This window comes from Limanda limanda, chromosome 6 (genome assembly GCF_963576545.1).
Source record: "Limanda limanda chromosome 6, fLimLim1.1, whole genome shotgun sequence".
Taxonomy (NCBI): Eukaryota; Metazoa; Chordata; class Actinopteri; order Pleuronectiformes; family Pleuronectidae; genus Limanda; species Limanda limanda.
Genome location: NC_083641.1, coordinates 17,981,656 through 18,004,970, shown reverse-complemented (window position 1 = coordinate 18,004,970; position 23,315 = coordinate 17,981,656). Strand labels below are relative to the sequence as shown.

Genomic DNA, 23,315 nt, shown 5'->3' with positions numbered 1-23,315 from the left:
AGAGACTTGATGAATCAATGCTAGGACTCACCGACGCTGCTCTAGTGGCGTGAGGTTTCCCAACACCTTATCTAATCCACTCTAAGTTGGTTACACCTTTAATTTGTCTCATGTCTGCACGTTGCAAAACAAACGCAACTTAACTCAGGGAAGCAAAGTACGTTTGTCCTCTTTGGTCAAAAGGTTTCAAGCCAGCAACAGCAACCCAACAGGGATGTCACATGGTCCTGGAGTGCACCTTCCGCATCACTGCAGTAAGGTGCATTCATTCAACCACTTGAGGTCACAAGCAGGGGGGGGGTCAGGGGGTGTTAGGTTCTGCACTTCGGCATAGGGAACACAAACAGTCAGTGCGGCCTGATCACAGTCATATCTGCAGCAACTATTTGCCGGGATAAAGGTGCAGAATTATATTTGACATTAGAGATAATATGGAGAGGAGGATTCAATACAGCAGCCAATGATGTATGGGCATGTGGATTTGTAGGTGTTGCGCCATGAACTGACATGGATCTTATGTAGGGTTGCAAAGGGGCGGAAAGTTTCCGGTAAATTTCCATCAATTATAAAATATGTTTACAGACGATTCCAATTGTTTGGCTAACTATTTATATCTCTGGCATTGCATTAGTGTTTTTTACAAACTTTTTTCTCATCTTATTCTACAGAACAATGCCACGTGCATCTCATGTGTGGAGACATTTCACCCCATCCAATGTAGAAGGAAAGGCTGTGTACATTTGCAAATACTGTGCAAAGACCTATGTTAAGAATGACACAACAATGCAGAAGCATATAGTCAAGTGCCCAAAGTTTCCTCAGGACTCAAATCAGCCTATGACAAAACAAAATGTTTATATTTATGTCTGTATATGACAAGGTAAATACAGTTAGTATAAATTACCTACAACATTTCCAGTTTATTCCCGTTAATTCCTGTATATTCCCATATATTCCCGTATATTCCTGTATATTCCTGTTAATTCCCATGGAAAGTTTCGAACTTTGAATATTCCCGGAATTGTGCAACCCTATTTGACATTACAGTTAATATTGAGAGGAGGATTCAATACAGCAGCCAATGATGTACAGGCATGTGAATTTGTAGGTGTTACTCTATGAACTGACATGGACTTAATATGTATGTAAGATAAGGACAAGAGTCTTGTGTCACTTTTCAAAGACACATTGAAAACGCCCGCACACAAATAGCGATCAAATAAACACGAGTTCAAAATATTGAAAAGACAAACAGCCAAAAGAGGAAGACGGAGTTGTTAGAAGCTGGAAGACGAAACAAAAAGGGCGGCACAGGGAGAAGTAAAGAGAACCAGACAGACAATTACGGGAGGGGGCGAGAAAATACCGGAGAGAAAAGAGAGACAGTGGTAAAGAGGAGCGAGTGTGTAAATAGAGTTTCAATGTGCAGTAGGAATGAAATGCGCCGTGGGATTGCCGAGGTAAACACGGCAGCTGAGGCTTCGGTGGAGAGATGCTAATAAAACAGAGCTGTTCTTATCAGCTGAGCAGATGGCCTAACCCATCACATCTCCTCAAACAGGAGCTGAGCCATCAGCATTCTAATGAAATTATTTATGATCAAAGATTACGTTTCAAAACCTCGAACACACAAAGACACGTTTACCTTCCCGGAAAAGATGAGAGTGGGGGGGGGGGGCGGAGGAAGTTTATGATGAGAGGCGGCCAGAAAGGGCAGAGAGAGAGAGAGAGAGAGAGAGAGAGAGAGAGAGAGAGAGAGAGAGAGAGAGAGAGAGAGAGAGAGAGAGAGTGAGAGGAGAGACGAGATGGAGTGAACAGTGTGTTGATGGAAACAAATGATGAGGAAAGAAAAACACATAAGGAGAGAGAGAAAGGAAAAGGTGGGACGGAGAGGAGAGGAGGACAAAAACACTTGTGTATGCTTTGTGGGCGAGCGAGGGGGCGGGCCCGGGGGGAGAGAGAGAGGACAGACAAACAAATGATGTTCCGAGTCGGAAAAGTGTAACTGGTGGTTTGTTTAGAGGACACGTCGCCCCTGTGGACCCCCCCCCCTGCCGTCTGACCCCTCTGCCCCCGGCTTACACCCTGGGCTGCTCCCCAGACGGGGGGGGGGGTGCTTAGCCGACTTAGCCCAGGTCAGGCACCTTGACCAAGGGCAGAGCCCGCCGCCGCCCCCCCCCCACTCCCCCGGCGCCGGCAGGTATCGTTCCTCTTCTCACCGGGTCTCCTCCGGACCAGAAGCACGGGGATAGATGGATGGAGGGAGGAGTGGAAGGGGGGGGGGGGAGACAAAGGCAGAGAAAAAGAAAGATGACGAATCGGGAGAGGGGAGGAGAGATGGAAAAGGAGTGAGGATTGAAAGCACAAGGGGGCCGGGAGGAGAAAGGAAAGGGATAAATGGGGTAAAGAGAAGGGAGGAAGGATGGCGGATTGAGGGAGGAGAGAATTGATCTGGGAATGGTTAGTATGCAGCCCCCGCCACCCCTCCTCCTCCTCCCCCTCCTCCTCCTCCCCCTGCCTCCCTCTCTCCTCTCCCATCAGTCAGTGAGGGCTGAGGGCTGAGAGTGTGTTGTGGACCACTGCCCGGATGCCTCATACATATTAAAGCCCCCTGCTATTATTTATATCATGTCTCTCCTTCCCCCCTGCTCACTGCCCCCCCCACCCGCCGCCACACCCCACCCCAAACCCCACCACACCGACATACATACATGTACGTGTATGTCTGCCTGCGCACACACTCACACGCACACAGGTTGCACAGACAGACAACTACTCACACAAACAATGACACACGGAGACACAAAAACAGACAGTCTAGTCACATACACAGAGAAGCAGAGGTGCGCACACACACACACACACACACAGACACACACACACAGACACTCACACACACTCAGAGATTTGAATGATCTGGGTCTCTCCTCACGTCTCCCCTTCGCGCCACATTCTCTACCTGTTTTATGTCTGAGCCTGACTCATCCTCTCAATCGCTCCTTCTCTTTCTCATCTTCTCATTTCTGTCTGATCTTTTTTCAATCCCTCCCTCCTGCCAGTGATGGAGTGATATTATTCGGATAGGTCTTAAGCCCAGTAAAGCCCATAAGGACCTGTTTGTCTCTCTACCTTGTTTTCCAATACCACACGGGCCGGGGGGATTGTGTCTCTTTCACACGGCCGGTCCAGTGTTCTGAGCGGAGGTAAATTTTAGTCCTTGTTTAAAAAAAAGGACAAGAATTCCCTCGGCTGGGAGATTGCTATTTATGAAATACAGACACCTTAAGCATAGATGGAAGCTGACAGAGATGTCTCAGTGTAATCATCAGTGTAAGATTTTAGAAACCAAACGCAGTCCATTTACTTGTCAAATATCCAGCCTCTTAATGCCGAAATTAAACCTCTTAATATTTAAACATTAGTTTTAACGTCAGAATCAAAATGAATCCAAAACGTAGTCATTACATTCAAAGGGAAGAGTGATAAGAAAATAACACCTCCCTGTAAATTCAGATGTTTTTCACACGTAGCTCTGTCTCTGCGTTTCTTTTTTAAGGGCTTTAGACTTTATGGCCCAATGGATGTTTTATAGAATAAAAAAGAAATTGCTGATTTTGTCAGAGTATTTTAGATCTAATTTTGTCCTTTTTCCTGACACCATATATTTCAGTTGATGATGACATCTTTGGTCAATCACTGCAAAACATGTTAAAGCTACTTCATACAACTTAATGTGGATATTATCACTTTTTTATTAGAAATATATGATAATGTGAGGATAACATTGCGTATGTCGCTCAAAGTGATGAACCTACAGAGAATTCTTTCTCATTTATAAAACCTTTATCTATTCAGAAGGTCTTATTTTCGAGGGGGGGGGGGGTGGCTGAGACGAGCAGAGGCGCAGATTAAAACCATCACTTGAATCCACAACTTCCCTTTAGAGCAAGTTTCAAAGCGCTGTTTAACTGTCCAGCCGGAAACGTTCCTGTTTCTCTTCCCTCTTACAGCTCACACAGTGTCACCCTCCACCTCAGAAGAGTGTTTTCAGTGACAAACCTCTTCCTGCTCGGCTCCTTACTCCAGACAGACACATTTAGTTTTCAGCATTTATGTATTAAAACCCTTGATATTTACCTCTGGAGTTGGTAGAGACCAAAAACTGAGCCAAAAGAGATTAACTGTTGGTCTTAGAGTCACTTGGTGACCACAAAAATGTTACTGCATAACAGCTGGGTGCGCAATTTTGAGTTTGCCGACAGTTCTTTATCAACTTATTATGTGATGGGGAAAAAAGCATAAATATACTAAAACTAAAAAAGGTCTAAGTATGCATTTTAAGCAGAAATTTTAAAATGTAGTTTTTATTTTACTCTCTTTGATCAAACATGTCATGTGCTCTTTATGTTCAGTATTGGAATTGATTCAGCCTTTGAAACGTTCAAACACTGTGTTGTGCAGTGGATAAGATGTACATTATATTACTACAGTATCTACAAATCTCATCCAGTCTCATCCAAATCAAGGTAAAAATGACAAACATATCTTTGAAACATGTATTCTGGTTTATGAAAATACCCAAATAAACATCAGAATAGGTCCATGGATAAAACAAATGGCTGTTCTCTCCTGTTTCCAAAGTTCGGTGGCTACACATTTTGTCAGTATGTGGGAAAATGACGCCATATGGAGCCGATCAGATCGAGTATTTTAAAACGTCTTTATTACAGGTGGCAACATTTTCCAAAATACAGGGCATCCCCCGTGAGATTAAGCCCAGTGTGTGTCTGGCACTAAGAACCCTCTCTTATTCTCCCTCGCCCGGTGGGGTTTCCTCCATCTTTGCCCTCCTCTCTGTGACTCATGTTGCACGGCGCTCATTCCTCCGCTCCCACCTTCGCCGGCTTCATCTCCCCCGGCTGTGATGTCCTTGAGGGCCTGCTGAAGCTCCCATAAAGCCTGCAGTAAATGGCTCTAATCCGGTAATAAATGGCTGTGTCCTACAGACAAGGGTGTGAGGCTGCTGCAGCCACGGCTTTATCAGATGGAATGGTATTGGCACACGCATGCACAGTCGCACACACTCGCAGATGTAATAGAAGCTGCATACATGTGTGTAAGCATGCATGCTCTCTCTCTCTCACCCCTCCTTCTCTCTCTTTCTATCCCTCACACACACGCTCATTTATACAGCTTCAGATGGAATCACACCTGCTCCGATTGTGCTGCTTTTATGGATGCCATGCAAGAGCAGCGCCATTATAACCTTTAAATGATTAGAGATGCGACTATGATGCATTATGATGATAGGATCATATAGAGCTGTAGCGCTGCTGGGATAGACTGCGACTGAATGAAGGAGCAGGGTGGGACACGGGGAATAAGGAGGAAGAATAGTAATGTGACCTTTGGAGATACTTGGAGTTCACCTGTTTTTAATCAGCAAATACAATTGATTTTTATCTCCCCAGGTTTTATTTGTGTTATACTGTAGTCACTCGCCCCTCTGAGACTGGACTTAAATGTATTTGCGTGTGCGTACGTGTGTGTGTGTGTGTGCGTACGTGTGTGTGTGTGTGCGCGTACGTGTGTGTGTGTTGGAATGTCTTACAACCTCCACACTCCTTGTTGAGTTGTAACCCAGAGCAGCGCTTTCATTTTCCTGTCATAACGTCTATTGATTTTTGTTCTGTGTGTGTGTGTGTGTCTGTGTGTGTGCACTCGCTCATGTGTAGGTATTTGTGCTCTAAGCTCCTGTTTTTGATTAGTGCTCGTGTCTCTCTCCAGGTGGAGCTGACCGGCAGCAGCGTGTTTGACTACATCCACCCGGCGGACCACGTGGAGATGGCGGAGCGACTGGGAATCCGGCCGCACCTGAGGGCGGAGGCCGGCTGCCACACGGCCCCCGAGAGCGCCTCCAGCTCCGCCTCCGCCTCCTCGCTGGCCGGGACCCCCGAGCCCGGTACAGATTACACTGTCAATATCTAGAGCAGGGGTCTTCAACGTTTTTCAGGCCCAGAACCCCCAAACTGGTGGAGAGATGGACCCCCTTCTAAATATATTGTATAAGATTGTGTTTTATATTAAACTGGGCCTAGTGCCATGTAGAAACATAGCTACCCTGATATTGTGCATTCAATACTAAGCTATTCAAATATTAAACAGGTTCATATATTCATGTTTTTAATTTAAACATGTGCAAGGTACAGGGTGGCCATGCCACTGCCTTTTATAAACATACGTCTTGCATACATCACTGACCTATTAAAGTAATTCACCGATTCATGTTTTTATTTTTAACGTACATGTAGAAGAGACTCCTCAGTGAATCCTCAAGCCATCTGTGGATGGCACACATTCTCCCTCATTAGTGAGATGTCGGACCCTGATGGGCAGCACACAACTTATCTAACCTTGCACGGATGGGAAAATAGTCCTATTTACATTTCACTCACTGTTCTCAGTCTGCATTAATACAAAGAAACTACACAATCAAAATAGAAATAACTGAATTTCAAATTTTGCCGGATGCATATGTCTGTTTGACCTCTTCTCTAATCTCCAGCAGCTCCGTCGAGTCCTCACTCTCCTGCAGACGAACCCACCGAGCGCGGCTACTTCATACGCATGAAGTCCACGCTCACCAAGAGAGGCCTGCATGTCAAGTCTTCTGGATACAAGGTACGTAAATCATCATCATCATGTGAAAATACACCTTGCATTGTGCATTTTGCAGCATTCACCCTCTTGTTTCCCAGCTGGTAAAATAACAAGCCTTGTCACTTTGTCTAGCGCCGCCAGGATTGTCAAGGTGGTCGTTTCAGTGTGTTTTATGGCGGTGACCTTATTTCACTCTGGAGCGCTGCACATACCAGACAGTTCACTGCACTCGCTGCTCTAACACCAGTGCTGCTGCATTCTTTAGCTCCGGAATATGACATTGCATTTACATTTATATGAAATGTATAGGGTTGCAAAATTCCGGGAATATTCAAAGTTGGAAACTTTCCATGGGAATTAACGGGAATAAACGGGAATATACGGCAGTTAACGGGAATAAACTGGAAATGTTGTGGGTAATTTATACTAACTGTATTAACCTTGTCATAAACAGACATAAATATAAACATTTTGTTTTGTCATAGGCTGATTTGAGCCCTGAGGAAACTGGGCACTTGACTATATGCTTCTGCATCGTTGTGTCATTCTTAACATAGGTCTTTGCACAGTATTTGCAAATGTACACAGCCTTTCCTTCTACATTGGATGGAGTGAAATGTCTCCACACATGAGATTAAGTGAGTAGAATAAGATGAGAAAAAAGTTTGTAAAAAAACACTAATGCAATGCCAGAGATATAAATATTTAGCCAAACAATTGAAATCGTCTGTAAACATATTTAGCAATTGATGGATAAATGAATGGAAATAGGCTAGATGAACAGATGAACAATCCTCAATCAGCATGATAATATGTTTTCCCCAGTAATATCATTGAAACTTACCTGACTAGTCCTGCACACTACAGCAGGCCTCTATAGCCCTGCTGTAGAGTGAAGGATGCTGGGAGTTATCTGTGCATCTGATGGAAGAATGCACAGTGGAGGGTTGAAATATAACGTGCAGTGTGTGCTGCATTCCATACATCTTTAAAATAGAGTTTTGAATGACGTTTTTATTGCTCAGCGTTTAATTTGCGTAAATTTTTTTTCAAAATTCCCCAAATTCCCGAGCTAAACTTCCCATGGAAAGTTTCCGGAAAGTTTCCGGAAATTTACCGGAAACTATCCGCCCCTTTGCAACCCTACTGCTGAGTGTTATATTTCTTCATCCTGAGTTGTGTAACCGTACCACAACGCATGAACCACCATGTTTCTGATTTCATCCTGCATAAATGACCTGGTGTCTCATTACATTCTGCTGTCTGCTATCTGTCAGGTGATCCACGTGACCGGACGAATCCGCTGCCGCCCCGCCCTCATCCCGGGCTCCGTGCGCCAGGTGCGGCGTCCGCTGGGTCTGGTGGCCCTGGCGCACACGCTCCCCCCCTCCACGCTCAACGAGGTCCGCATGGAGAGCCAAATGTTCGTCTTCCGAGTGAACATGGACCTACAGGTCACGTACTGTGAGAACAGGTGAGGGTTTTGGCTACGTATAGTATCGGAGGAAATGTCAGGTGGTGATTTTAGAAGACTTGTCTGCCTCTGCTCAGTCGACTCATCTGTGTTTCATCGCTGTGGCTTCTCCTCCCAGGATCTCTGAGTACATGGACCTGACCCCAGCAGAGGTGGTGGGACACACCTGTTATCACTTCATCCACGTAGAAGACCTGGAAAACCTCCGGCAGAGCCATGAAGACTGTGAGTTACATCCAGACATACTTGATTTTATAAAACTGATCCCCACCTCCCTCATTTCTTCACTTGCTGACTTCAATGCTACTTTCCCCTCTAACTTTATAATATTGTATTTTACAATTAAATGTAGATAGCCTGTTATATATTTAAGACCAATGTCGTCTGTATGAATATGAGAATGAAAGAACAAGGAAATGTTTTGGACAATCTGAAGTGGTACATAGCTGTTAATATTGAGGTGATATAATATATAGTAATTGTTGATTTTCAATCATAAATACTGACGTCTGTAAATACACACTTAAATATATTTCCCATATTATAACACTCATTCTTGCCAGAAGTGCCTTTTGAGTACTTAATGCTTTATCTACTAATTTCTAGATTTTTTCCTACACTTGACATCTATTGCACTTCTGTCCGTCCTGGTAGAGGGATCCCTCACATGTGGCTCTCTCTGAGGTTTCTACGTAATTTTACCCTGTTAATAAAAGGTGTTTTTTTAGTAGTTTTTCCTAACTCTTGCTGAGGGTTAAGGACAGAGGATTTCACACCATGTTAAAGCCCTATGAGACGAATTGTGATTTGTGAATATGGGATATAAAAATAAAATTTGATTGATTGATTGATACATGTAATGTGTGTTTAATAAGTTAAGGCAGACGCAATGTGATCTAAACCTGAAAAGAAAAAGGAGGTTCACAATGTATGTTTTTTAAATGGCAACAGTTAAATCTTGGGGAAAATATGTTTTATGAAAATATTGGATGTTTCATCTGTAAGCAACAGATTCAAAACTGAATGATTTAAAGTTTTGGCTCAGTGTTGGTGGGACAAGGGGACACATTAACCATCTGGGGGCCACAACTGACCAGCAACCACCTGCTGCTTATCCGGATTTGGGTGAGATTTGACTAATGATCTCAGCAGGTGAGGTCCCAATTTACTGAGATGAGAAAAGTATTTCCTCAAAGTGATGTGTAATTCAGGCAAACTGTTTAAATACCTCAAGTAGGATTTGTGTGTTAGTTAGCAGGATAACGCAAAAACTATGGGGGCTATACAAATAAAATTTGATTGATTGATTGATTTCAAACATGGTCTGAAACTGGGGGCCCTGAAAGCCTGTCATTCATTCCTGTTTGGATAGGCGCCCTCTGCTGCCTCCACTCAGAACTTCCAAACCAATAATGGGCTTATTTTCTCTCCTCCTCCTCCTCCCAGTGCTGAGGAAAGGCCAGGTGGTGACTGGCTACTACCGCTGGCTCCAGAGGAGGGGGGGTTACCTGTGGATCCAGTCCAACGCCACCGTCTCCATCAACCACAAAGCCCCCCACGAACGCAACGTCATCTGGGTCAACTATGTCCTGAGGTCAGTGCGACGGCGGCAGAGCCACAGTCTGTTCCCCCCCGACCGCCAACATGTTCCTGGTTCATATGAGCCGGCACCACACTGAGAACAGAGAGGCTTTGAAGCGCTGCATGATGAAATGCAGAAGGATTACTGGAAGTTTCACGCCCGCCGACATGTGAGGAAACTGATGAGGATACTTAATACAAACTAGTGACATCAAAGCAGCACATTACCAGGCCCTATTAAAGTTAATACTCGTGTTAAATTTTTATATAAATACTGAGGACAGCTAAAAGTTTATTGAAAAAGGGTTCGTCCTCTTCAAGGTTTATGTTTTATAGATTTTAAATTCATTTGAGTGAATTCTTACATTTTTCTTTAATATATTTCTGCCCTAAATATAGACTCGGCAGTGAATCTAACATTATGTTATTGCTGACAATTTTTCCAATTTTTCCAATTTTTCCAATTATCATCACGACCAATACATGGCAAATACCTAGAATTTAAAAGTAATTCAACATTATGACATATTAATAAACTTTCACGCTGTATCATTTTGTGAGAATTTGACTTATTTCTTTAATTTGCTTAAGTTTAAATTATCCTTAAGGTCTTCATGTAGTTTTACTGTTGGTGAAGGTTTTATTTATTTAACACACAAAACAACTGCAGGTAACCTCAGGAAAAAAACGCTTTTCCCTTATTTCCCTCTTGCACACACACACACACACACACACACACACACACACACACACACACACACACACACACACACACACACACACACACACACACACACACACACACACACACACACACACACACACACACACACACTATTCACTGACACCCTGATGCAAATATACTCACACACACACACACTCGCACACAAACGCGGAGCATAACCAAATGTGTGCACAGCGCCGGAGCGTTCAGACAAAAACAAGAGGAGGAGGCTGCATTTCAATGCTAATTGGACTGAAGCTATATAATTACAACAAATGGATTTGTCAGAATTCTGAGGCTGAATGGTGTTTTAGTTAATTAGTGCTGTAATTACAAGAGCTCATTAACTTCTCCAGCAGCCTCCTCCTTGTCTGGGCTTAACTGTGTATAGGTGGGCTGCTGAGTGGGGCACAGAGTGTGTGTTTCCGTGTGTCTTGAAGGGCGGGGTCTGCCTGTGTGTGTGTGTGTTTGCATGTGTCGGTGCTTGTGTACTGTACGTGTCTGTACAACTGGGTGTGTGTTGGGTCGAGGTTAGAAGGGTGTGAGGCGGTTGGGCTCTCGGAGGTTGTTATTAGTCTGATTATATGTTGTTTGCATCTCTAAGTATCCACGGAAATCAGCTCGGTAAGTGGCAGATGAGCATTTTGTGTAAACTGTGTTTCCTCCGTCCCTCCCTCCCTCTCTTTCCATTTTCTCATCTCTCCATCCGTCCCTCTCTCTCCACAGCCGGACCGAGTTGCCCGACACTCCCCTGGATCTGCTGCAGCTTCCGGAGGGCTTACGAGCGGAGAGACTTCGAGTCAGCTCCTCTCCCGCCGACAGCTCCCCTCAGGCCCGAGGTAGGACGCTACACACACACACAGACACACACACACACACACACACACAGACACACACACTAGTCCCGTCCCATGATGCCCACTAACACACAGAAACACCTGCCTCTGTGGCTCCTTATCATAAACCTCTCCTCCCTCCTCCTTCAGGTTCCCAGGCAGTAAAGGGCCCAGCAGGGAAGAGTGACCCCGACACTAAAGGGAGGGAGAAGTTCAGCGCCGCCGCCGTCCAATCAGAGGACAGGAGGAAGCGCCTCCTGAGGTCCGAGCCCGAGGGCGCTCCGCCCGAAACCCGCCGCAGACTGGAGGAGCTCCGCCATGTGGAGGAGAGCGTGTCGGCCTCCTCCGACCTGGCGAGTGACAGCGAGGGGGAGGAAGAGGAGGAGACGGAGTGGGAGCAGGGGGGGGACAGTGACCGGCTGAAACAGGAAGACGGCGGGGGAGGCAAACCGAGCAGGGGGGGGGACACCCCGAGCCGAGGGGAGAGAGGAGGGCGGGCGCACAACGGCCGGGCGGTGATCCAGCAGCTGAAGAGTGTGGTGACCCCGTCGTCTCTGAGCGGCTCCGGCATCAAGACAGAGCACGACTCCCTCCCCGGGGGGGGGCGCTGGGGGTCTCACACTCAAACCTCCACCTCCCACCCCGGCCAGCACCAGCCCTCACACGCACACACGCCCTCCAGCAGCCTCAACGGCGACAGCCCCACCACCCCGATCCCCGACTCCTCCTCCAGCAGCGAAGCCCCCCCCAAAGGTTTGTTCACTCCGCCCTCCCCGGCCCTGTCCCCCCCCATGTCCGTGTCCTCCCCCCTGCCCCGGGAGGACAGGGGCATGTCGGGCACCGTCACCCGAGGCAACGGCTGCCCGGGCGGCGGTCCTGACTTTGAGCTGCTGCAGAGACTGGCTGCAGGGGGCGCTGCAGGCCGGGTCCTCTTCCACCCGCTGGCCCTCGGCCCTCAGGGTCCGCAGAGCCTCTACGCCCCCAGCACCATCCGCTACGCTCCGCCCGAGCTGCCCCCCTCCCACCACCACGGCGCGGGACACAGCGACGGCCTGCAGCTCCGCTCGGACCACCACAAGGGACCCCCCCCGCCGGCCTTCTTCCCCCACCTGCAGCGGCTGGCCGGGCTGCCCCCCTTCAGCGGGTTCTCCCCATCCGACAGCCCCTTCTCCTCCGGCCTGCCCTTCTGTATGAACGCACTGAGGGGGGCCGCGGGCTCGGAGGAGGACTGAGGGAGTCAGAGGGGAAGAGGAGGCGAGAGGAGGAGATGAAAAATGAAGGATGGAGCGGGTGACAGAACAGAAAGAGAGACATTGGAAAGGGCAGGACGGACGGGAGTGGCAGGACATTACGCCTCTGAGGACGTTACTAATTGGACGATGAGTCGAATAACTGCGATCTGAAGTGTGTGACAAGTCTCCGCCGTGGGGAATCCATGTCGGCCTGATGTGGACGAGTGACAGTGATTCTCAAAGAAAACGGGCCGTGGAAACTTCTGACCGCTCGTCCCTCCAGACGTTCCCTCCCTCCGACGATAATGAACTCTGCTCTGTGTCTTTCTCTCCACGACTGTGTTGATTTCCTGTGTCTCTTCCACTCAGAGAAGCCATATTGTACATAGAGACAAAACCATAAAGACCCTCAGCTCACACCCACCTCGCGGTCACCACCATTAACCCGATTAACAAGAAGACGGTAGAAGGAGACGGACACGCGTCTGTAGGAACAAAAGGGAATTTTGAATATAAATTTTTATTATTGCAGTATCATACAAATCACCTCTTACGCTGAGATCCAGGTGAGAATGTAATTGTTGGGTTGTCCCATAAAATAAATGAAGGTTTTTTTGTATTGAGATTCGAAATAATAATAATAATAATAATAATAATGAAAAGAAAATCCAAGTATTCATCAGTCAGCCATACTTAAAGCACACTGTTGGGACAAAAATATGACTAATGTAGTCCCAGACATTCCATTATATATAAAGGAAGAAGATGCAATGCAGACTGGATGCTATTTCTGTGTTTTGATTATAGGAAGTTAATTTGTTTAACTGAGTATTAATTATAGTATATTCCACTTGATGATACGATTGTGTTTGTGTATGAAAGCCATATTCTTCTTTTTTATGTTTTGTTATCATTGATTTTTGAAGCAGATAAAACCGATGGAAGAATGGTGTGAAAAATGTGTCTAGACAGACAGAATAACATAGTTTTATTGGATGCACAATATCATATGTTTTTTTTATTATTGTTATTATTCTCTAAAAAAGCTATTTCTAAAAAAATGTGTTTTTTAGGAGGAGGACAAAAGTGTTTTGTTATCATTCGAACCTCCTGTGTTTCTCTGAGCACTTACTGGGATTTGTTCTGGTGTTGAACTCGAAGCACTTCATCACTTAACACTTGCTGTTAAAACAGAAAACAATGCAACAGAGGTCACTAATGTCCATTAAAAAAAAAAAAACTGAGACCACATGTGGTCATTAAAAGACGACCATCTGAGGTCAATAAAAATATACAGAAATGTTTCAGTATTGAATTCAGTACAATTCAGTCAAATGGAAATAAAGTTTTAAATTACAAAGTGGGAATAAAAAGAAATTTCTGTTTCACACTGAGTGATTGGAATTTATCTCAGGACTAAACATATAAACACTTTATATGAAAAAAATAGAATCTCCCAACTGAACTGAAGTGAGTCCATTTAGTTGTTGTGTAATACACTCCAATTATTGTAATTCCAAAATGCAATATTTAACATTTGAAAATGTGACTATTTCTCCCAAATTACAGCACACATATTATTTAAGAAATGTGAGGATAGTCACATTTGTGATGATGATAAAAGTTCATGATGTAAAGACTCAGAAAGAAAGGTCACATTCTTCTCTAGCACTTTGAATAAAGTCCTTATAATTGATCAAAATACACCTGAATTATTATCATCTGTTTTTCTTCAGACTGGGATCTAGTTCTGATCTGATGGTTCAGACGTTCGGACCGAAAAAAAGAAAGAAAAAACACATTTCTAATTGGTCAGATCCAATGTGCACTACACACCCGTACTGGAGCTGTCACATACACATGTGTGAGCGCACGTATGTACTCGGGTGTTTGATGGTATCATGTGTGCGTATGAGTGTGTGCGAGTGCGTTTGCTTGTACAAGCGTGTTTTTATCTTTTTTTTTTGATTTGATTAAATAGCTAACCCCTTGCCCATCACTGTGAATCTAATGTTATCCTCCCATCTTTGTGAATACTCTACACACTCATCCAATAAAATGAACACATGTAAAAAGAAGAAACAGTGATACAGATGATAACAATAAAATATTCCAGTAGAGGAGCACAACTCGAGACTGTGTTGTTTCTTTATTGCTTCTTTTGCAGCACATTCATTAAAATGATTTATTTAGTTATTTTGTTTATACATACATATATGTTTCATATAGACTAGATTTTTTCATATTTGATCAATACTTCATATATACCTGGACTTATATTTCAGGTATCTATGGTGTATTTTTTTTTAAACTGAAGTAATACTTCATATACTTGGAGTTATATTTCAGGTAAATATGTTTGTTATTTAATGAATACTTCCTCTATATCTAAGGTTATATTTCAGGTATATGTAAAGTATTGGTTCATATTTAATCAATACTTTATACACACCTGAAGTTAAAGTTAAATTTAGGGTATATACGAAGTATTTGCTAATATTTAGTCAGTACTTCATATTTACCTAAAGTTTTATTTCAGGTTGAATGAAGTATCTGTTAATATTTGAACAATACTTCATATATGTATGAAGTATAAATTACATGAATAGATTTAAGAATGTTTAAATATTTGATCGATACTTCATATAAACCTAAAGTTGTATTTCAGGTATTTAACAGACATTCCTATACATTTTTTCACTTTTCCTTACACACAGAGAGAAATGACTGGAAGATGCTACACATCATAACACACACACTGACACACACAGACACACACAGACACACTATGAATGGACGTGCAGCGGGCCGTCTTCTGAGTGTGTCGGATTCAACAAAGACGTCGCCATAAATTGGTCTGAAATGAACACAGAGGCACAGAGAGCACACAGAGTGCATGGAGAGTGTCTCACTTATGAAAAACTATATGCAGGCGTGTGCACCCCTGTGTGTGTGTGTGTGTGTGTGTACATTGGTGGTTTGCCCGTGTGTGTATCCCCATGAATTTGCGAGTGTGTTGTCTGAAGCAGCCCCAGGGAGGGGCTCTGACATTGAAGACGGGTTAAATCCTGTTTTACATTCAAGTGGCAGGCCCTAGTTCATTAGAGTGAGGATCATTCCTCCTCAAGACCAAAGGAAGCGCATACTAAACAAGAGCAGTTGTTGGGGAGAAAATGCCATTGTACGTGCAAAAGCGTATGCACTGTATGAGCTGTGTGCGCTGATGTGATGGGAACTGAGCTGCAGAACCACCTCGGGTTGCTTCTCCGTGTCCTCGTGCTGTCGGCACAGAGCAAGAGAAAAGGTGCTGCTTGTACAGTTGAAATGATTTTGCACTGCTTGTGTCAGTTTGAGTGTGTGTGTGTGTGTGTGTGTGTGTGTGTGTGTGCCCACAAGTCATGGCAGCTCTCCTGACTGTCTCCTCCTCAGCCTGTCAGTGAGTCACCCACTCGCCCTCTCTGTCACTGACTTTGATGGCTTATCTTACCCCCTGAATTGGAGTCGCGCTCCCGGGGGAAATACCTCAGCACATGTAAATGCATTTGAAAGAGTAAAAAAATACAGGTCGGAATATTCGAGTGAGGGATGGAGGCAGACACACCTGGCACGGGGCTTCACTCCAAACCTCAACAGCTCTCCCAGTCCTCCTCTCTCCATCTCCACTAGTTTCCTCTTTGTCTTTATTTCCCAACAATCCCCCCTTCGCTCCTCTCGGCCAGGAGAAGGCCAATCCACACTTGAAATGCAGATGCTTTGATCCGTACACATGGCATTTAACACCTGAGAGCAGATGAGCCAAATGAGCAGAGGTTACAGCTCCGACTCTCAGGGCCGGGGCGTGTTGGGTGTGGAGGCGGAGGGTTTTTCTTCGGGGAGAGATGTATGAGGCTGCAGCCCTGGACTCGGGAGCTGCTGTGTCTGGTGTTGTGATTTCAGCAGCCGCTGTGCTCGGGGGTCTGGGGGTAGATGGTGTTTGTCAGTGAGGGTGCGTCTCCTGCCTCTGGGCGCCCTGCCCTTTAGACGCGCCAGGCCTCAGGAGCCTCCTGCATGCCAAGCAGACCTGTGCAGTCAAATGCAGCCACGGAGGAGGGGAAAGGGGGAGTGGGGTGGGTGGAGAGGCGAACGTGAGGAGGAGTCCAGAACACGAGAGGAGGCGAGGGCAGAAAAGGGTAGAAGAGGATCCATGGAGAGAGGAGGAGGTGGAGGAGGTGGAGAGGGGGAGGTGGGGTGCTGGTCACACTGCAGCAGCCGTCCAGACACACCCTGCATGTGAAAAACACAACTGCACCGAGACGCCCCGTGAATCAGGGAGAGGAGAGGTAGAGGGAGGAGGTGGAGGAGGAGGAGGAGGAGGAGGAGGAGGAGGAGGAGGAGGAGGAGGAGGAGGAGAGGGCGAAGGAGAGAGGAAGAGAGGGTGACTCTAAGGTGAGTCTCAACAGCAACACGGTGTGTCGATGGCTGGGAGATATCACAGACCTTCGCCCTAACCCAGTCAGAGATAGTTATCACAGACAGAGCCCCCCCACCATCCCTTCCCCACACACACACGTACACAACAACCACATGCTGCTCGGCTCAGCTCATATATTCATACACGCTCGCAGATCAGCAGCTCATTATAAAAATTATGCATGTGCAGCGTGTGTGTGTGGACAGTTTGTTGCTCCTCTGACTCGCGCTGCAGCCGAGACTCTGACAGCACGGCTACATGGTGTTGGACCGTGTTTGCATAAAAGATGAAAATAGCAGAACTTCTTACGAGGTGTCGGGCACAGGTAGAGGTCTCCGCTCGTGCTGATAATTTGCTGAAGCTGAACATTTTTGTGATGCCCTTACATTCCATGAAAGAGTGTCAAAGTGAATCTCCTCCGCCCCGGCCCCTGAGACACAGGGGTCGAGTCCTCTGGGCCTGTTTCGAGGAATTGATCAGATTCATCAAGCTGGAGGCCGTCAACTTGTGGCTCTCTCTGAGGTTTCCATGTATTTTTACCTGTTAAAAGGGTTTTTAGTAGTTTTTCCTTACTCTTGCTGAGGGTTAAGGACAGAGGAGGTCTCACAATGTTAAAGCCCTGTGAGACGAAATGTGATTTGTGAATATGGGCTATAAAAATAAATTTTGATTGATTCATTGATACATGTTATGTGTGTTTAATAAGTTAATGCAGACGCAATGTGATCTAAACCTGAAAAGAAAAAGGAGGTTCACAATGTATGATTGTACAATGTACGATACATTTTTAAATGGCAACAGTTAAACCTTGGGATAAATATGTTTGATGAAAATTTGGATGCTTCATCTGTAAGCAACAGATTCAAAACTGAATGATTTAAAGTTTTGACTTAGTGTTAGTGGGACAAGGGGCCACATTAACCATCTGGGGGCCACAACTGACCAGCAGCCACCTGCTGCTTATCCGGATTTAGGTGAGATTTGACTAATGATCTCAGCAGGTTAGGTCCCAATTTACTGAGATGTGAAAAGTTCTTCCTCAAAGTGTTGTGTAATTCAGGCAAACCGTTAAAATACCTCAAGGAGCTTTTGTGTGTTAGCTTGCAGGATAACACAAAAACTACTGAACACATTTCCATGAAACTTATAAGGATGAGATATGGACCAAGAGAGAAGACATTAAACTTTGGAGTGGATCTGGATACTATTGCGGAATCTAGAAATGTGTTTGCAATTTCTTTAGTTTTTCAGGGAATAATTCATAGTTCATCATAATCACAAATCATGCACATTTAGTGGAGTGACCTATGAATGTGTGAAATGTTGTAGTCTCATTCTTTCTTTAATTATGATTCCAAAAACATCACAAATACTGAAAAGAAAAAGGAGGTTCACAATGTATGTTTTTAAAATGGCAAAAGTTAAATCTTGGGGAAAATATGTTTTATGAAAATATTGGATGTTTCATCTGTAAGCAACAGATTCAAAACTGAATGATTTAGAGTTTTGAATCAGTGTTGGTGGGACAAGGGCACACATTAACCAGCAGCCACCTGATGCTAATCCGGATTTAGGTGAGATTTGACTAATGATCTCAGCAGGTTAGGTCCCAACTTAATGAGATGAGAAAAGTACTTCCTCAAAGTGTTGTGAAATTCAGGCAAACCGTTAAAATACCTCAAGTAGGTTTTGTGTGTTAGTTAGCAGGATAACGCAAACCTACATGAAACTTATAAGGGTGAGATATGGACCAAGAAAGAAGACATTAAACTTTGGAGTGGATCTGGATACAATTGCAGAATCTAGAAATGTGTTTGCACTTTCTTTAGTTTTTCAGAGAATAATTCATAGTTCACTATAAACACAAATCATACACATTTAGGGGAGTGACCTATGAATGTGTGAAATGTTGTGGTCTCATTGAACTTAAAGGGACCGATTTATGTGTGCGAGCCATTCTCAACACTTAGATTTATCTTTTCTTTAATTATGATTCCAAAAACATCACAAATACACACAAAAGTTTATTTATCTGTGTCAGCACAGATCCAATCTGGCTTTATTACAGTATATACAGTAGCGTGCATTGAAAGTGGTGCACACACACACAAAAGTTAACTATGGCAAACCCCATTCCCACACACCAAGCAATTACTTAACTTATCCATGCCTTCAACTGTTCTTTAAATTATGAAAAAAAAAGCCATTACAGCGATCACCAGGTCATGTGATGTTCACTCCAAAGGGTAAAATGTTTTTTACATTTAGGTACTGAACATGTAAAATACCAATACCAAACAAAATATATGACCACAGGCAAAGATGTAAAAAATATACCCCAAGTCTAAATTTTGTGTTATGATAATTAAAAAACGACAAAAGTGCTGTTGTCCTTACAAATAATAAAAAAATTACTTCACAGGGTCATTTCAACCTCTAAAAATAAACTCCAAGCCTTCCTTGATTTATAACAGGAAAAAATACCTAAAATATTTTCCTGGCACCCACACACAGCTTTTCAAATCCAGCGTATTTTATTTCACGTCTTTTATGCAAACTGCAGTAAATCAGTCACAGAACAAAGTAAGACAGACACGACCTGAGCAACAGTTGTCTGAGAAGAGAAATGTGGCATAAAGCACCTGGAAAAGTAAACCTGAACAAACACAATGTTCACAAAGAGTCTCTGCAACGTTCTCGTCAATGTGAAGATGTTACATATTTGGGATGAATTACAATTTTCAGACAGATATGCTTTGAACATGTGTGATAAGAAATGATCAGGATACATCTGTATAACAAGGAACAGCAGGTTTGTACAGTATCTATAAACTCACACCCAGCCTGCACACGCACACACACACACACACGCACACACACACACACACACACACACACACACACACACTCTCCATCCCTGGCAGTTGTCTACTTGGCCGGCCCCCTGCTGTCACTGTCCTCACCGCTGTGGGAGCCTCTGTAGCCCCGGTGTTCCCGCCTGTCGCGGCACTCGCGGCACTCGTCCTCCTCCTCTCCCGCCCCCCCCTCCTCATCATCATCGTGGATGATCTCCACCTCAAGGCGGCCGATGTAGAGAGATACCGCGCACAGCCAGAAGAGGGCGACGCTGCTCACCGAGGCCCCCTGGAGCAGCAGCGCCGGCACAGAGAGCTGCATCATCCTCCGCAGGACGAAGAGGCTGCCGAGGTAAGAGGCGCCGCCGAACGACACGCACACCCCCCCCAGGATGAAGAAGGCTGTGGAGAGGAAGACTCATGTGGTTTGTTGTAGAGGGACAATAATGAAATCTGAGATGGAAAACAGGTTGATTCACCAAAGTAAAAAAAATATGTGGAATATTTTCTGGTCTGGAAAAGTAATTTAAACCTCGTAATCATTACAGCTGTGGGAATATGTGTTGGTTAAATAGCTCAGCTTGCTTTTATTCTGACATGATTTATACTGAGGTCATGACTAAATTTCATACCAAGGCTGGAATGTTGTTCTTTCAGCTTTTTTTTTTTTAAACCTGCTGATGATTCAGCAAATACAATCTCTTGCAGATCAGACAAACAGAAATGAGGTATTGACACATTTAGATTTTAGATAGTTCCTGCTTATCCATTGATTTTTAAAAGCAGTTGCAGTTTAATAAATTGTTTCTATAATTCACCTTTAAGAATGTACCGTCCCCTTTGTTATTAAACTTGCATTATGAGCTACTCTTTATTGTTGCACTGCCACAGAGCTTGTGTTGATCCTGCTACAGCTCTACTGGACTTGTACACTAAACTGCGTGTGTGTGTGTTGAGGTTTGTACCGTAGCCGGCTTCTCGTCCCACTTCGCTCTGGACGAACGCGATGACTCCGATCCCCGTGGCTAGCAGACCGTTCCTGAACCACGACAGGAATCCTGCAAAAACATTCAAAGCCATAAATAAGCAGCCACTCAGAGTTACAGCCTGAAAAGAAACAGGTACAGAGAACCAGAATCAGTCAAACTGTTTACGTGCATATGACAACAGACTCTTTACAGACATAACTGATCTCAGACCAGGCCCTAATCCCCGGCCTCTCCAGTCTGCATACTGAGGCGTCATGACACTGCAAATTGTGCATGTTTAAAAGCAGTGCATGAATGAATGTGGTTTAGGGTGTAAAATTTAAAAAGCTCTACACAAATACAGTCTATAATCAAAAATGTCTGATGCAGAATCAAGGTCTATTCTGTGAGGGTCGGGGATGGAGGAGGGGTTTACCTGTCTGTGAAAATGGGAGGAGTTCTGAAGAGGAGGGTTATATAAGGTCTGGGTGTATTCTGCCCAATTACCCAAGTTTAGGACCATGGCCCAGTAACTTTGTCTCAGTTTATTGTCCAAGGTTCATTATCCGTTGACTATTAATGCGCCCTGATTCAATTTCTGATTTTGATGTTTACTAGTTCCTGATAACATTTAGAGGGATAATTCACCCAAACCTCATTCATTCTGATTTCCTCTTTTGGAGCCGTGTTCACGCTTCAATCACAGAGGACATTAAGGCTTTATTGCCTTGTTTGGAGTCAAATTTGAATGTCGGAGCTTAGGGAAACTTGGATGACACCACAGGAGAAGAGAGGAGGCATTTTAATGTTCCTTTTTCGTGTTGTTTTTTACTTTTGAAGAATCTTTTCATTTACTTAAATTCGATTGAATTTGGCTCCAACGCTGTTGACCCCTGACCCCGAACAGGAAACTCAGTTCCTTCAGGACAAGTTTCCAAATGTATAAACTTTATCAATGTCAGTATGCACACTGAAACACTTTATGTTTAAGAGCACTTTAGTTCCACGGGGCCATGCACGAAGGAAGTGAAGGAGCTCCTCAAGGCTGCAGAACAAACTAATACAGATGTTGATGTGAGACAACTTGAGTCGGGATCTTGAGGGAGTGAAAATATGAAATTCACGGAGAATCTGAAGCGTTTCAGGTCAAGTGTTTTGAGTTAATGAAGGACTTTTACTCTTGGTAGCGTTAATTTTACTCGGGCAAATGAACGGAGAGCTTCTTCCACCACTGTGTGTAGATGACATCACGTTCAGTAAACAGAGGGAGAGAGTCAGAAACAAACTGTGATTAATAAAGTTCTAAACTGTAAAACAAGTGGGTGAGATGTTAGTTACCTGTTTCATGGGACTTTCTCAGCATCTGCAACAATAAAACACAATTGCTAGAAACATCTATCTCATGTGTTTACCTTCTCACAGATATTAAAAACCATAAAATGGGATTTATACGATATAAACATAGCTTTTACGTGAATAGTTTTACTCACTATTCTGTTTATGTTATCCTTTCTCTTCACCATTACTTTTGAATGACATTGTTTTTTGTAAATCTTTTACTGACTTTGATTTTAAACCTTATTGTAATGTTTGCTGTCTGAAACACTTTGTAGCGGTGCTTTTGAAAAGTGCTACAACAACAAATATAATCAATATTAGTCATTATTAGTTTGCATTTCCTTTGGGGGGAAACGAAAGTAAAAGCAGCTTTGACTTCAGTTTGTTTAGAACCCAGTCTCAGGCCGAACCTACCAAAGCGTCGGCCTTATCGAGGTCTGTGAGCGGGTACTGCTGCAGCTCGGGCCCCCGGCTCTTCCCCCCCCACGGTCCCTTCTCCGGGGTCCGCAGCCGGCCCGGGCCGTGCAGCCTCCGCAGCAGCGGGGCCCCGGCGCAGGGAGGCCGGGGCCGGAGCTTCACCGCCCGGGCGTAGTGAGCCAGGGCCGGGGGCAGCTGCCTCCTCAGGAACAAGCCCAGGGAAGCCATCACATCACCGGCTCGGACCGGTCACAGCTACACGCAGGATCCGGAGCAGGAACACAACAATGTGCTGCGACCTCTGACCCGTCAACGACAACCCGGAAGTAGCGCTGTTCTGACAAGACGGGCACGATCACAACAGCGCCACCATGCGACCGACAGCCAACGCACAGACGCAGGGTAATAATCTGTTTAATTGAAATAATTTCAACTAAAGCAGATTTATATGTTTTTTTTTTTTTTTTTTTTTTTTTTACGTGATCAGTTTCATTCACTGACATTTCCTCAGCAAATCAACTTTAAAAAACCTGCAGTTACATATATACACCTCATGATGGCGCCAGACGATAACAATGATTTATGACTCGTTCATATTTATTTATTTTGTATACAATTTTAAAGCGTCCAAAACAGAGCACAGCAAGGTGCATGTTTAAAAAAAAAATGAACCTAGATAAGAAAAGATATAAAGAAAAACGGACAATAAATTGGTCTTGGTAGTTATTTTATATTTATATACTATTTATTCCACTACTTTTGTCAACCTTGGTATAAAAA

General features: G+C 44.3%; 2 protein-coding genes across 2 annotated transcripts in view; one reads left to right on the top strand and one right to left on the bottom strand.

The window, feature by feature from the left end:
- npas1 (neuronal PAS domain protein 1) overlaps positions 1 to 12,507 on the top strand; it is a 32,846-nt gene extending 20,339 nt beyond the window's left edge. Inside the window, exons 5-11 of the mRNA XM_061073616.1 lie at positions 5,788 to 5,962; positions 6,569 to 6,681; positions 7,938 to 8,134; positions 8,253 to 8,359; positions 9,581 to 9,728; positions 11,166 to 11,278; positions 11,426 to 12,507. Of these exons, the coding sequence (XP_060929599.1) occupies positions 5,788 to 5,962; positions 6,569 to 6,681; positions 7,938 to 8,134; positions 8,253 to 8,359; positions 9,581 to 9,728; positions 11,166 to 11,278; positions 11,426 to 12,507 (1,935 nt within the window). The remainder of the gene's footprint in view (positions 1 to 5,787; positions 5,963 to 6,568; positions 6,682 to 7,937; positions 8,135 to 8,252; positions 8,360 to 9,580; positions 9,729 to 11,165; positions 11,279 to 11,425) is intronic.
- A 7,330-nt stretch (positions 12,508 to 19,837) lies between these two features.
- On the bottom strand, positions 19,838 to 22,885 carry tmem160 (transmembrane protein 160). Its single transcript, XM_061073121.1, has 4 exons — positions 22,533 to 22,885; positions 22,119 to 22,143; positions 20,778 to 20,870; positions 19,838 to 20,214 (listed from the first exon to the last, which is right to left on the bottom strand). The coding sequence occupies exons 1-4, from the start codon at positions 22,761 to 22,763 to the stop codon at positions 19,886 to 19,888; spliced, it is 678 nt and encodes a 225-aa protein (XP_060929104.1). The 5' UTR covers positions 22,764 to 22,885; the 3' UTR covers positions 19,838 to 19,885.
- Positions 22,886 to 23,315: the final 430 nt, after the last annotated feature.